Here is a 16,641-nt window from a genome sequence, read left to right as displayed (position 1 = left end):
AAAAATTCCTTTTTACCAAAAACGATCTATACAGAGTTCTGCAACTGAGTTTCCCCATAAACCTTTCCCCTCTATTTCTGCCAAAGACTGTATTACTAGTTTAAGTTAAACTTTTACTTGACTTCAAATTTGCTATATTTAACTTTATGACTAGCTTCTCCAACAATTATATACAGGTCTAGCTTTTTCAGAACTTACTTATTTAGGTGGGAGAGTTCCAACCCTATGGCTCTTCTGTTTTTTTCCTTGCCTTGCACAGTGGTCTTTTGAATGTTGGGGTGGGATTGCAGGGAGCAAAAATTAACATTGCAGTTCATCAATTTCATATGCTGGTGCCCAGGTCTTAAATTTCTGTATAGAATAAAACATGCATTTTAGGATTTCTTGAGAATAACAGACACAGTTCTGTGATTTTAGGTCTATCAGTTCTTTTTATACTGTTTAGTATTAAGAAAAAGGATAGACTTTGCTGTACATTTATTAATTTATATAGTTTCTTTAACTAATCAATAAAATATTAAATATTTTAGGACAGTTCTCCTATATTGCCTTTCAGTGAATAACTTGCAATTATTATAATTATTATTAGTGTTTGCCAAGACTTTTCTCTCACTGTTACCCTGAGTGGTCAAATTGGAAATATTGTTATAACTTAATTAAATGCTCGAGATGTATCATTAAAGACCAGTGAAATTGTTTTTTCACTAAATCTATGAATATTTGTTTAGCTTTTACATCATGCCATGTAATTTTTAAAAGATCATTTGTACATATGACTAATTTGACTCTTCCATCTATGAAATAGCATCATGTATTTGCTAAAATTGATCATTCACAATGACATTTTTAAATATTTACTGAAAATCTCATGAGTAAAATAGCACAATTTAAAGTTTAGACCTTACTCTCCATTTTTAGTTTGAGTGCTCTCTTTGTATTCATGTAGTTGTACACATATATAAATATTTACAAATATGCATGCATGGGTATATAAAATGCATATTTTATTTTAGATTGTAAATCTAAATTTTTCAAGTACTTAAAATTCTCATTTCCATTAAATTACCAATATATAAATAAGGAATGTTGGACAAATATGGTACAGTAATTATAGTAACTGTAAATAAATACCGTCCATAGTACGTATTTGTATAAGTAAAAATTGATGATTATTCATCACCACAATGAAATTTACAAGATATTATGTGAAGGTTAATAATGGATTTAAAATTTTTTCTGACCAATCATATATTAAAGTCACAGGTACGGAGAATTCTTGAATCCACATTTTTTAACCTTACAACTTTATTTTTAATTTTCCACTATATAATGGACATGTCTTTTGGAATGAGACTACTCATAGGGGTAGAACTATTCAGTAATATTTTATCTTGCATAATATGTTAGTGGGTTTTTTCATTTTTATCCTATTTATAACATAACTAAATATTAATTTAATTTTAACCTAATGTTTGAGTAAGTGTCCCATTATGATCTTTTACTGTATTTGAATAAAGCAATTTGTAGAGTCTATATTGCTGTATTTAAAAATGCAGTTTAAGTCTGTTTTAAAGAAGTAATAATGACAGTGGAAGAATTTCCAGTGTAGAACTTTCCTTTACATTTAATTGGGAAAAAGAGCAAAAATGGGAAGGTTATTATTTCTCTTTATTGCATTCACGTAGGAAGTAATTTCATCAGAGCATTCAGATTCAACAGGAAGTTTAGGGTATGTTCCTTTCTTTCATTTTAGAAGTGACTGTTTTGTATCCAAATGTATTATATTTATATAAAACCACATCTTTAATGTTAATCTCTCCTCTCTACTAAAATATAATCATCTGTTTCTGTTAAAAGCATTAATATATCACTGTTTAACAATGGTCTAGCAAATCTAACAAGGCATTTTTATTTGTACTGTATTAAGAAAGTGTGAGTTGTTAAAATCTTATAAGCATTCTTATTTCATTCATAACTAGTAAATATTAACATGTAGCTATATTTCGTGCACATTTTTTCATCATTGTTATCTCTGTTTATAAATAAGTCTCCAGAATCTTCATACCTATTTTCTCTGTTTATTAATAATTATAAACAAAAGTACAAGGAAATGGAGATTTAGACTTTTTAACCCATACTGACAGGCAGTAATAATGATTCAAAATTATTCAGTTGTGGTTCATATAGTAAATTATTTTTGTTTATCCTACTGTTAAATATTTCACTAAAAGATAAAAGTAAAATCAGGTACTACTGTGTTTCTCAAATTATGGTGGACAGAAGCTAGTGGTTCAGTTCCTCTCCTGCTATCTTTTCTTCTCTTCAGCTCTATTTTAAATATTATTCAGAATTGAATAACTGAAAGATTCTTTAATAGTAGTATTAACCAACACTTGAGCTATCTTTGGATATGTGTTCTTTTTCTTAATTGATGCATTACGGACTTGCTGTAAAAGCAATTAAGAAGGATGTTGAAAGTGATAATAGATTGTATTTTGTTTACTTTTTTTTCCTATTCAAATTTTCAGGAACCTAAAACTAATACTGATGACTTTTTCAAAGACATAAACTCCTGCTGCCCACAGGAAGCAACAATGCAAGAGCAGGATATGCCGTTCTTGCGAGGAGGGCCAGGCATGTACAAGGTAGTGAAGACGGGACCTTCCGGTCACAACATCAGAAGCTGCCCTAACCTTAGAGGTATCCCAATTGGAATGTTAGTTCTGGGAAACAAAGTCAAAGCAGTGGGAGAGGTATGGATTCTTGTAGCTTCATGACTTCTAAGATATTCGTTTTTAATATAATACAACCAAAACATCTCTTTCTTCCAAAGGTTGCCATTTCCATCCCAGGTTTTTAAATGTTAATGTTCTTTATCTTTACCTGTATTGAAAATACTAATGCAATTTTTCTGTGCTTCTTTTTTAATAATTTTATTCTCATAATTATCCTTGTGAAAACAATATTTATATAACAAAGTGATTTGTATTGTATATATAAATGTTCGGTATCTGCAAATATCTTTTCATTATTGCAAATGTGTACTGTACTGTCATGGATGAATAGCACTTTGAAATATTTACTATGAATCAGTTTGGAGATGTGTTATATTCAAAGGGTTTCATTTCTTCGTTCCCATATATGGGTGTCACTGAAGTCCTGAGCAAATAACATTACTCTTTAGTCAACTGCGGCATTTGCCTCAGCTGATGAGCTTAAAGATGTAGTGTGTCATGCTATTTCTCAGTGTCAGGGTTATCTTCAAGTTGCATTTTAGGCACTACCACCCTAAATAATAGAGAGTACGCTGTGTTAGGACATTTCAGGTGCCAAACAAAGAGCCGTGTGTTTTGGGGTAGCATTTAAAATTATCAAGGGATTATTCTGTGCCTTAAAAAAATATTGTTTTCACTGAAGTCATCAGTGAGCATTACTTTACAAGACTGTTTATTGATTTCTGTCTTACCTCAGGCTGTGGTCTTAATTTCAGAAACTAATTTGATGATAGAGATTTATTGGAATAATTACTCACTTAAACTTTTTGCTGGTTTTCAGCCTGAATGCCCTGAAAGAATCAAGCCAATCAATCATGCTTTTTGTTATGTACTAGGTAACCAATTCTGAAGGTACATGGGTGCAGCTGGATAAGAACAGCATGGTAGAGTTCTGTGAGAGTGATGAAGGAGAGGCATGGTCCTTAGCTAGAGACAGAGGCGGAAACCAGTACCTCCGACATGAAGATGGCAAGTTGGCTTAAATTTGTGATTTATTCCGATTTACCTTTGCAGTGCAGAAGTTTAAAGTGTACTGTATTTCTTTTGTTGTAAAGAGCTTTTCTGTGTGTTTATTTTTTAAGTAAAATCAAAACTAAAGGTTTAAAAATCTTGCAATTGTTAAAATTCCTATGTAAAATACATAGGTACTAAATGAATACACATAAAAGAAGAGAATTAGAAGGAAATGTGAAACATATGAATTGATCTTTGTAAACCATGCTTTTTATTTCGTTAATATGAATTTAAATGATAATTCTTCTGTGCCAGTTCGGGACTAAACCTTTTACTCTTTCTATCACTAAACGGAAGTTCAGTTTTCAAACCACTGATTGTAGTACTTCTCCCAGGCAATATCATTCTATTGAATTCTGTCTCAGGAAAGGAGCATTGAATATATGCTTAGCTTCTTCTGGGGGTTTCCTATTTTGTTATTAGAGTTTCAGCTTTAAACTTTATTTTACCGTTTTTCAACAATGATCTCCTTTAATAAAAGATTTTCCTTCTTGTCCTCTTCTCTTCATTCTCCTGGTGGCGAAATCTTGTTCAGACCATGACATCACTTAGGTGAAGCTTTAACTGATTCTCACAGAGTGAAGAGTTACCCCTCATCCTAAAGAACTGAATTCACCACTAGAACAAAACTGATATTATTTTGAAGTTAATTTTTATTTCTTCGTACCCAGATTGTGAGTCCCTTGTGGACAGGCACAGGTTTTTTATCTTTGTATTCCTAGTTCTAAAGCAGTTTTCACACATACTAGTTGCTCACTAAATTTTCTAAATATACAAGTTGAGTCACAAAAGTATTAGTTAGGACATCAAAATAAGTGGATAGGCCCAACATAGACTTTTCTACCAAATCCCAGAATTTATAGGAGAGGGTCAGACAATTAAATGAATATGCTTCTTTATCCAAAAGAGTATAAAGTTATAATAACTATTATCCAAGAGGTAATATGGCCATAGTATATAAATAGATTCAAGAAAGGTTTGGAATTTGTGTGAATGACAGAGTACGTTTAGATATATTAACATGGTACATTAAACATTCTCCTCTTTTTCCCCGCAGCAAGCCTTTGAGATCGGTTATATAATCTTCATTTTACATTTCTAAGCTCATAGAATTTAAAATGACTTGCCTATGGTTATACCACTGGAAACAGGGCGGGTGAAAGACTTGAGCCAGAATCTTCATTCATGTTTCAAATGCTGTGCTCATTACACCACACTGCATCAGTAATCCACTGAACCCAATTTGAGAACCTACTTCCTCCCTTGTCTTTACAGACCAGTGTTTCTTAGTCATAGATGATGTCATCATAAAATAATGTCCTGAGATGGTAGAACTATTCTTCATTATGTTTTGAAAAGCAAAAGTCTTCATTTCATGTAAATCAGACATCTTACAAAATAACTTTCCCATTTACAGTATACTTACTACATATATAATTATTACATATTCATAAATTCTTAAACATTTTCATTATATAGGGATATTCAAATATAAATGAAAATAACCTAAAGCGAGATCAGGTTTATATAAGACATAATTAAATAATCTGAGAATGGTTTAAGTGACTGTCAGGGTCTTTCTAGCTTAGTAATCATTTTAACTAGCAATGAGCATAATGTGTAAGAGTAGACTCTGGGACTGGACTGCCAGGGTACAAATGCCAGCTCTTAACTTTTCAGTTGTATGACCTTGGCCAAATTACCTAATATCTCTGTGCCTTGGTTTTCTCACTTACAAAGTGAAGATACTTTATGAGTTCTATATGAAAGCTAAGTGAAGAAATAACAAAGCTATCAGATGGTAAGGTTAGCTATTATTGTTAAAATGTAAAATACTTTCTATACTAAGGAGTGAGTTTTACGATGGGAAATTGTATTCCCATATACTTAGAAGGTAGAAGGTTCTTTTTAGATAAAATGCTTCTTAAATTAGGATATCGTTTCTACTAAGATATATACTCAACCCGAAAAGAGGTGTAAGAGAAGTTTAAATTTCTCTGTGATCACTTAATGATTTTTTGCCATATATATATGGCACAATAAAAGCAAAAAAAAAGCAATAATAGCAAATGTTAATAGCACAATAAAAGCAAATTGACTCCATAAGAGCATATCCCATTTCTAAATATTATAGTGATTTTGATTGATGAAAACAAAGATTTTGTCATATACTTTGTTGGTGTCAGTGACCTAATTGGTAGACCTATTATCAAATCTAAATGTGAGGTTATTTTAAAATTTAACCATCATAAAAATCTTTCTTGCAATTTTCTCTCTTTATAAATGGGGAATAGCACATAAGAAACTAATTTTATAGATGTTCCTTTTATTGTAGAACAAGTTCTTCTGGATCAAAATTCTCAAACTCCTCCTCCAAGCCCTTTCTCAGTACAAGCTTTTAATAAAGGGGCAAGTTGCAGTGCCCAAGGATTTGATTATGGACTCGGAAATAATAAAGGTAAGTGTTTTAAGTAAGTCTTTTACTTACCTAACTGTAATATTTTTATTACCTTCTCTTATAACCATTTTTATTACTGTTCACCCACAAAACTTTAAGTTTGTTCCTGGAAAACTAACAATCAAAATGTTTACGACGGTGTTCTTTTTACAGTATTGGTTTTAGCCATTTTAGCTTAAGTTTATAGTTCTTGCTTACCTGTTCTTATTTTGTAGACACTCATTTTGAATTCACATCATAAAGATTCTGTGTCACTATATCCAGTAGAAGAACTTTTCTTTATCATCCAGTTATTATTAAATGTTAATGAGCAAAAAAGAACTTTCCAAAATGATCCATTTAAAATCAAAATATTTTAAGTAATATTTTTAAGTAATATTGCACATGAGCTTTATTAAACATGTGTGGTTTTCAATGTCTAATCAAGTTATCTTAGTTAATTTCGAATTACATGAGATGATAGCTTTGGGTTTGGTAGGTATAATGAAACCAAAAAATTGTAAAAAGAAAAACAAAACCCCTAAGCCATATGGATATAAAATGTATACAACTTGTTTCGGTTGCATTAATAGAAGAGACCAGCATCATGGGCAGTCCAAATAATAATTATTTTGGAGTAATTTATGCTCAAATTTCATCCAAAATTCCATTTGTATGTAAATTTGGACACATTCACATGCTTTCTTATAACCTGATCCTAACTCTTAGCTTCAAAATCGACGATACTGTCAGAAGGTAGCATACAGCTGGACAATGGGTAGGAAGGAGAAGATAGCCTACATGGAAATACTTTTACTTTAAAATGTTATTTAAACTAATTCATGAGATTTGATTTCCAGACACAAATACAGTTGTTTTAATACCTGACTTGCAGAGCAAGTGAAATAATGAAATAGTCAACAAGATACAGAATTACATCAGTATAGAGGAAATATTCAATTTAAAATAAAACCACTTTCTGTTTGATACCTTTATTACTTTCCACAAAGTATTTTTATTAAGAAGGAAGCCTTAGCTACAAGATTTCTTTTTGGCTCTTCCTCCTATATTGGGTTGTTCTATCCTACAGGCTTGGGTACTATCTGCTTGCTCATTTCTGGTAGCTCAGATTTCAACTAACTTAAACTAGACCTTCATGCTTAAGTAGGGTAAATGCTTTGTGGTGTTTCCTTCGTGTCCCTTTCCTTCTGCCGTTCCCAGTCCTTAAATTAAAATCTCAGTGTTTACTTACCACTATGTACTTGTATAGTAATCTGTTTTAAAGCCATGTTTAATTCAAATTGTATGCTTTCAGTCTCTAAAATGTCTAAATTGTCCTGGTGGCTATCACATTAAATCAGTCTTTAAAACAGAATTTGTTAAAACATCATAAGAATAGAAATCAACTTTCAATAGAGACAAACATTGCTGAGAACATTTGTTATTAATTAGAAATAATGTATTACTTTTTAAAAGTGATTTTGCTAATATTGTTCAAAAATAGCACTTCTTAAATGTACTTCTTAATAGGCTTTTAAAATATTTAGATGGAGTGAAGAAATATTAAGAAACTTTCATCTGATTAAATATATCTAATCTTTATTTATTATCTTACCTTTAATTATAGTTCCCATTTTCTTTAACTCTTTATGCTATCCAACATCAAGCAACAGTTTTTTGCAAAAATTCTTTTTCCTTAAAACAATTTTATAAAATTCTTCATCACCTCTAAAATCCTTTTCTAATCTGCAGCATTAATTTTTTTAAGTAAAGATATGTAGCTTGTGTGCACAGTTCTTTCCATATTAATCTGTTTCTTGTTGGTGTTTCATTTAAAATTTTACTTATGAAACTTTATTATATCTAGAGAATATGCCTGGAAAGGTACTGTTTTCTGGTTTCTGCATCAGTTAGTCTGGATATGGTTTCCCCCCCCACCCTTCTTCTTCAGCATCATTTAAACTATTTAATATTTATATTCTCATAAATAAGGAGCTATCATCCATCCAATTATATCATTTCATATTTTTAAAAGTACTTTTCTGTTAATGTCCTTTGTATTTAATTTTGAAGAAAATGTCAGAATTCATGTTTGAGATACTATTCAAATAAGGTACCTCATATTCCTTTTCTTTTTATAGGTCTTTTATAAATTTTTACATTGCCTATCCAAGCAAAAGAGTTCATGCTTTTAAAAATATATAATTTCTTTGGCAATAACAACTTTAAAAAAGAAAATACTAATTTATAACTGTAATATAAATGTATTACTAAGTTAATAACATATACTTTGCCTCCCTTCAGTCCTACATTGAACTGTTCATATTATTTGCATATTTTCTGCATGAAGTGTACTGCGTATGAGGCAGGGTGATAATAGTCAATGTCAGGTACTGCACAGAAGACATCATTGACTTAGATCTTCCTTTATACTTATATGGTATTGAATCAACTTATCATACTTACTTCATAGACTCTGTATTCTCTCATGCTGCTGCTAGATGTTGTATATGAATTTAAATGGATTTGTTTTTGTAGGTGGGCCATTATATAAAATTTGTCTGGGTGCTTCCATTATTAAAACAACATACAACATTCGGTCCCTAATTTGAGAATAACAGTCACCAACTTCCACAACAGTTCTGAATTGGCATTGTTTTATTTAGTGTTTAACTTTATCTGAATGTCATAAAGCACCATTTACTTTGCCATTTTGGATGTTAATTAATAACAAGTTTTAGTTTTGACTGTTTTGCCCACTGCAGGTGACCAACTGAGTGCCATATTGAATTCCATTCAGTCACGGCCCAATCTCCCAGCTCCTTCCATCTTTGATCAAGCTGCAAAACCTCCCTCTTCCCTAGTCCACAGCCCATTTGTGTTCGGACAGCCCCTTTCCTTCCAGCAGCCTCAGCTTCAGAGTAAGTCTTGTCAGCCTTAACCTGCCTCATCAAACCATTTCTGAAGCTTTGTTCTGAGTTGTTTATCAATTACTAATTATTTATCAACTCACCTAACTGGTTTTATTTAATGAGGATGTTATCCCTTCCCACATTTTTGAAGCACTTAAGCTGTTCTGACCTAAGACATTCTGCAGCTAAGACATTTGTTTTTAATCACATTTTTTTATTAAGTGTAGTTATTAAAATATGACTTTTATGTTTTCTATTCTAATTCCAGAATAAGCAAATCATACTATAAAATATATTAAGAAAACATTGATTTAAAAAAAAAATTTATAATATGCACGACTATGGTAAGCATCAGTTATAAGGATAACTTTCATTGTTTTACACTGAATTTTTGTTACTTAGAGATGCCCCAAGAGAATGAACCTATTTCACTATACCAGTGGGTGGAGGAGAGGCTGTACTGGGCAGGTTTGTTTGTTTCTTTTAGGTGAATTTGGTGTCTGTGAAATGTATAGCAACTTAGGTTTCCAAATGTTCTCACATTGTTGTTTCTTCTCTTGCTTTTTGTTGTTGTTGTTGTTGTTGTTGTTCTTAATAAGTTAAACCAATCAGTTGATTCCAGTTCTGCCTTCTAGGATTGTTCTAGCCCTTTATCCATGATAGTAATTCATACTGATCTGGAAAACAGACCCAAAACAAATTACATTTACCTGAGTCTTCTTTTTTTCTTAATAAGTTCCTGAGGCTTCCCCATAAACTTCTCAAGCCTCCTAGTATGACAACAATATGCTCTTCTTGGCCTTCAGTTCACATATTGGCTATACAGTATATAAACACACTCACTGAATTGAGAGAGTTTTTGGAAGTCTCAGCTTGTACACCCATTTGTTTGAATTCAAATGCATGACCTCTTTGCTTTACTTTAATAAAATACATCCACACTTAGACCTAAGTTATTTTTCTACAAAAATACTTTTATAGCTATTATTAGGATTACTTAAGAGAATGCCAGCTGTTTTAGTTGTTATTAGGAACCAGGGTGGTGTATAGTTAGCAAATGATATTATTATCTATCTTAGGAAAAGAGTATACAAGAGTATAAACTTTTTTAGGTTTGCACTATACATTAGGCAAGTTCAATTAATGAAATTAGTTTGTAAATATAAGTAGTATCAATTTCTAGCTAATCATCTCTATTCATGTGTAATATTCACTTTAATGTCTCTTAAAAGAAGAATTTCAAGGAAACATAATAGTGTCATGTGTGTGAAATAGTTTTTTCTTCCTTGATAAGCATTATAGAAGAATGAAAGAGAAGTGAAGACTTAGTTTACCCATTTAATGGAGTGACAGACACTTTACATTTAGATGTACCCAGGTTGCAGGAAGTTTTAAAGGTAAGGACAAGGAAATAAAATGGAAAAAAACCCATCATAACCAGGCAGAAAATTCATATTAAACATAAAATTGTAAAAGAGAAATTACCCTGATAATGTCATAGTGGCAGCAGACAAGAGAACTAAGGAATAAGAACCGTTTTGTTCTACCTAAAGGGTTATATTGCAAGTCTTCTCAAAAACTTCTCTAAAAAAAAGTATAATTACTGTTTTTATTTTACCAAATTACTTAATAAAATATTGTAAAACAAAATGTAAAGACCATAAGGAAATCAGATTTGCCTCTTTTAAAGGATAATAGGTTTCTAACTGACATTGTGTCAATATAATTTTGTCCATATTGTGTCTAAGTGTTATCAATACCACCACTTCCTTTACCACCATCTTGGAGCAAATTTGAAATCCTGGCCTAGAAATGTCTCAAAATGACCAGTTTTCTGAATCATTACTTGCATGTACTCCAATGATACAGACTTCTTATTCTCAGCAGAATACCACTGAAGTTTGACTACCCAATTCCAGAAACCAGAAGGCTTAATCTTTAGCACAACTAACAACAAGTGTGGAATCTAAAAATAGTTTAATGTTTTATAGATATATTAGAATTGTAGTAATTTCATCATAGGAAAATTAAATATGGCAGAGTTAAAACTACCTGAGTAAGATATTCTTTCCTGAATTTCACTGCTGTCCATCACACTAGCATTTCATCTTGCTTTAAAAGATGGCTTATTTATACTGAACTTCCCTTTACTAATTAGTAAAATGAGAATCATTTTTGTCTTACACTTTTGTGATTCTAAAATATTGAATAAAATATTATGTATAGAAGACTGTATTTACTAGTTCTTGCGTATTCTGATAAGTCACCACTATGTACTTACTACTGTCCTTGAGCACTTTAATACATCCTCATTTGAGATAATGTCTCCATTTTACAGTTAAGGAAACGGAGGCTTAAAGAGGATAAATGATATGCCCTAGAAACATACATAGTAAGTGGTAGAGTCAGAACATGAGTGCAGTTCTCCTGACTACAAAGGAGGCCATGTTTTTAAATATCTAGCTTTGCCTACTAATAAGTAATGTAAAAATCTGTTCTTTAATATATAGTTTTTAAATTTCTATTTCCATTTGGTGCTAGCATCCAGAGTATTAGCTTTGTTTGGATTGGTTATTTTCCCCTTCATAGTTTAAGAATGTAGCATGGTTTAAAAGGAAAAGGTTTCCTAAATACTGTAACTCAAGTTCCCAGCTAAGTAGATGACATACATAAAGTAGGGACATACATAAACTGCTCCACATGTCAACTTTATGAGCATTATTAATCAGTATTTCTTTAGGTTTTTTTTTTCCCCTGAAACATAGGGGTTTTTTAAAATTAATCTTTGGAATTGAAAATAATCTGACACATTAAATTCATTTGGTAATTTTTTTAAGTTGCAAAATTATTTTATACATGCACACATACATATATACATACAAATTACTTCAACTGTTATTCTAGTGAAATAGAATAATTATAGAAATAAAAGTCACACATTTTCCTTGTCTTACCATATTTATATGTGTGCAAAGGCATGAGAGAGAAGAGAGATGTGTATATAAACTTTTCCTTTACTGTTCCATAATTTACTTTTTTATTTCAAAAGTATTTATGTAGGTTTTAGAATTGGTAAGCAACTTGGCAGTAAGTTTCTAGTGGACTGAGGTGGGGAATGATATAGGTGCCCACTTACTTTTAAGAATATTACATTCTATATTTTCATTATCTTTCCTCATGTCTTTTGAAAGCATCATTTTATTTAAGTCCCATATCCTCTGACAATATCTTACACATCATAAGCATTCAGGGAGTATTTATTGACTGTAAATGCCTAAGATGATCATTTCTTCAGTGTAAACTATGAGTTTAAGATCATGTGTTTCTTGTTATCTTATGATTGATATTCCTGTATTTACTTAGAGTACATCTTCAAAATAGAGGAAGAATACTTCAGTAGTAATTAAATTTAACTATAATGTCTTGATGTGATATCTAATAATTCTGAGTTTATACTGATGGAATTTTATGAAAGATCCTCCAACTGAAATACTGTATTTCACGTGACTGTGTTTAATATAAACATTTTCTAGCTGCTGTCCAAGGAGCTAAATAATTTGCTTTTATTTTTTTTGTAGAAAAAAATGGTAAATAGAACATTAAGACAGTTTACGATTCTCCCAGAGATTTTAAATATGTAACATATAATATATATATCAAAGTATGTCGTACTTTCAAGCCCAGATTTGAGAGCTCTAGGTTACTTTGCAACAAGTTTTTCTGTTATACCCATAATCACATTCTCAAATGAGACAAAACTTTTGCTAAATGTGACAAAAGAGTCCACCTGAGTATCTGCATGCATATTGGTTTGTGTTCAAGAATACTAACATATACTAAAGCACTGTGTTTACTTACTTAGCTTGTAAAGATGTAGTGATGGAAAGACATTAAGCTCAAATTTCCTCTCCAGCCGCTTATTTAGTTAAGTTACTTGATGCAGCTGAGCCCTTTTTACCTCATCCATAAAATGAGGTGCCTAATAAACGTTATCTGTTGATATTGATATTGCCTTTTGATGCAAACATTTAACATCTCTCATGCTCCAAGGAAAAGTGGGGGCAATCACAGTCTCAGAGAGAGCAGTCTATTCTCTGTGGAGTGAGTTGCAGGAAAGGCACAAATGAGGTTTCCTAGGTACTCCTCAGTACATTTTCACAGCTTAACTTCATTATTTGCTTTGAGATTAATTCTTCATATGGTAACACTACATTCAGATGTTAGTATGAATATCAGTATAAAAGCCAGGTTTTTTCTAAGACTTAGACTTCATTTTTATCCTGGATTATAATCCCAGCCCAGAATCTGTCTACTTATTTGCTTGCCTGGTGTGAGCTGTGGCATGGATGGAGCCCTTGACTTGGGAAGGAGACCTGTGTTTTAATCTCTGTTCTTCTCCCTCCAGTTAGTTTTGTGACACTAAGCTGATTTCTCAGACCCTTTTCCTCTTTATAATTTTTGTTAAGGAAAATTAAAGGATGATATCAACAAAGATTTCGTAAAATCAAATAGTCAAGTGCAGTAAAATTTTTCATACTTGAACCGGTAGCATCTGTCACAATGGCCAACATATTTATTTCAGTTTGGGCTCTAACATCTCTAGCATCCCTACAAATCCTTGTCATTTCAGTCACGGGCCAGAATATATCTTCACTCAGTGTCTCCATCTTCTCTGTGGTAGGAAAGCTTTGACCCAGGTTCCTTTCCCTCTTCATCAGCCCTCACTTCATCCTAGGAATTTAGACCACAGAGAACGCTGCTGTTGTTTATAAGACAGTGTGCCCGAGTGCATCTGTTTGCTTTCTCCTGACCAGATCTGACCTTTTGTCTCTCCCTTTGCTCCCATCTCCTTATTGGCTACTAAATTTATTCCACCCTTTATTACCATTCTTCTTCAGATGGGTCATTTATTCTTCCATCATCTATTTACCTGCGTTTGTTAAATGTCTAGTCTATGCTAGGCTATAGGGAGCAATAACGTAAAGAAAATATTATCACTGATCTTGAAGGGCTTTTGGAATACTGAGGAAGGCAGCCATGTTGAAAAAAATGATGGCATTATTTTAAGTCTGGAGGAGCAATATTCACAGGATGCATTGGAAACATAGGAGGAAAAGCTGCTGACTCAGCTAGGAAAGGTTAGAGAAGGCATTAGACAAAGACGTGGCCCCTAATCAGAGTGTTGAAGGACTCATAGGAATTTATCAGGCAGCAGTGGGGGTGGGGAAGGAGGTTACAGGTGTATTTCCTCTCTAAGAATAGCGTGAGCTAAGTTTTCGGGATCCATTGACTCAAAAATATTTATTGACCACCATCTACATGTCAGGCACTCTTCTAAGTACTGGTCATGCAAAGAGTCCAGTTTGGGAGGCTTTCACAGTAATCCAGGTGAGATATGATGGTGGCTTTACCAGAGTAGTAGCCGAAGAGATGGTATTAAATCATGGAATACTGGATATATTTTGAAGGGGAATCAACAGGATTTGCCTAAAGATTGAATAAGCAATGAGAATACCAAAATAGTGGAGGGCAAATCTAAGATTTTTGCCTAGGCATTGGGAAGAATGTAATTTCCATTTAATATGGGGACTGTAGGAGAACTAGGTCTGGGGGGCAATAACAAAGGCTTAATTTTGGACATTATATTGGTAAGCTACTGTTGCATAACAAACCACCCCAAAACTTAATGACTTAAAACAAGCACTCTTTAGCTCACAATTCTGTGTGTTAGCAGAGTAGGCTGGGTTCAGCAGGGCAGTTGTTGTGATCTTGCCTGGGATCCTTCATGCATCTGTAGGTCAGCCAGGTATTTTTTCCTTGGGGATTGGCTGGCATGAAAAGGGTGACTAGGCCAAATATCTCTTGTCATTCAGTGGGCTAACCTGGGTTTGTTTGCATGGACATTGCAGGATTCTGCAAACACAAAAGCATGTACAGTCTTTTGAGGCTTAGGCTTGAAACTGACACAGCATCGCATATGCCATACTCTGTTGGTCAAAGCAAGACACTTATGTTCAAGGACGGAGACGTGGACTTCACTTCTTGCTTGGAGTTGCTGCAAAGGGGCATGGTACAGGGATAGGAATAATTGTCACCGTGTTTGCAAATGATCAGATACGTTAAGTTTGAGGTTCCTTTTAAGTCCAGTGGAGATATCAAGTTGAGAGCAATGTAAGACCCTGGAGTTCAAGGGAACTGTCTGGGAAGGACACATAAGTTGGGAGTTCACTGGCTTATAGCAGAATAATTTGAGAGTTGCCCTAAGGGTGGATTAAAGCAGCAGGAAAGTAGGTATAGGGAGAAAAGAAAAGATGCCTAAAGACTGAGCCCTGGAGCACTTCGGGGAAGAGACTGACAAGTGGCCATAGAAATAGGAGGAAAACCAAATCAGTGTGGTGTTTCTGGAAGCCAAGTGAAGAAAGTATTTCAAGGAAATAGTGACAGGCTGTATCAGATGTTGCTGATGGGTCAGGTAAAGTGAGGATTGAGAATGGACCATTGGATTTAGCAACGTGGAGGTCACTGATGATCTTGATGAGAGCAACTCTAGTCGGATGAGATGCCAAAGCTCGATTAGAGTGGGTTCAAGAGAAAGTGGGGAAGAGAAATTGGAGACAGTTATTATAGATAAATTTGTCAAGTTTTACTGTAAAGGGAAGGAAAACACATAAAGTGAAACCAGGGCAGAGGATGTGAGATCTGGGGAGATTTTTGTTTGGTTTGGTTTTTAATGGGGAAAAGGTAACATCAGGGTTGTTTTTTAATGAGAATGATCCAATAGAGAGAAAAATTGCCGATGCAGGAGAGAGGGGAGGATTGCTGGAACAGTATTCATCCGTGGGAGAGGGGATGGGATGTAGCGCAAAGGGGAAAGGTTGGCCAAGTAGGAGCAGAAATAGGTGACCCATCATAACAGGAGAGGAAAGAATGTGTAGTGTGTTAGCAGCTTGAGAATGTTGTCCATTTGTTTTATGTTTTGTTTGTTTTCTCAGTAGAATAGGAAGCCATCATCAACTCAGAGTTAGCATGGGGAAAGTGTTGGTGGTTTGAGGAAAGAGAAGATGTGGTAATCGCTAACACGTGGCAGTCATTCACCACATAACAGGCACCGTTTTAACCACTTCAAATGAGTCAACTCATTTGATTATGTTAGGAAACATGATTCACTTGAGAAACTTCACTCGTTTGTAGCTTAGAGTGTTAAGTGTCCTAGTGGCGGTTTCTTACATTAGAGAGGGCGGGGCCACATCATGAAGGGTCTTGTAAGCCACTCTTAGTAGTTTAGACTTTATCCTGTGAGCGAAGTGAGTAAAATGGAGGGAGCAGATGAAGGCATATATAGTTCTGCAGAATTTTAAACAAAAAGAATGATATGATCAGTCTTACATTTGTGAAAGATAACTAAAAATATTATGAAAAAGGTTCTGGAGAAAGGGAGAGCGTTAGAGGCAGGGATTCCAGAGAAGAGCTGAGTAGGGCTTATACTAAGGTAAATTACAGTGGA

General features: G+C 33.4%; 1 protein-coding gene across 6 annotated transcripts in view; it reads left to right on the top strand.

Moving 5' to 3' along the window:
• MYCBP2 (MYC binding protein 2) overlaps positions 1-16,641 on the top strand; it is a 269,085-nt gene that overhangs the window by 197,322 nt on the left and 55,122 nt on the right. For 3 of the 6 annotated variants that reach the window (XM_059903372.1, XM_059903369.1, XM_059903368.1), the window contains 4 exons: positions 2,529-2,753; positions 3,611-3,743; positions 6,124-6,246; positions 8,967-9,146. In XM_059903372.1, the coding sequence (XP_059759355.1) occupies positions 2,529-2,753; positions 3,611-3,743; positions 6,124-6,246; positions 8,967-9,146 (661 nt within the window). The remainder of the gene's footprint in view (positions 1-2,528; positions 2,754-3,610; positions 3,744-6,123; positions 6,247-8,966; positions 9,147-16,641) is intronic. The other 3 variants (XM_059903370.1, XM_059903374.1, XM_059903373.1) reach the window with 3 other exon arrangements.

The sequence above is a fragment of the Balaenoptera ricei genome, chromosome 18, assembly GCF_028023285.1.
Source record: "Balaenoptera ricei isolate mBalRic1 chromosome 18, mBalRic1.hap2, whole genome shotgun sequence".
In the NCBI taxonomy this organism is placed as follows: domain Eukaryota; kingdom Metazoa; phylum Chordata; class Mammalia; order Artiodactyla; family Balaenopteridae; genus Balaenoptera; species Balaenoptera ricei.
This window is presented reverse-complemented; position numbering and strand designations above follow the sequence as displayed.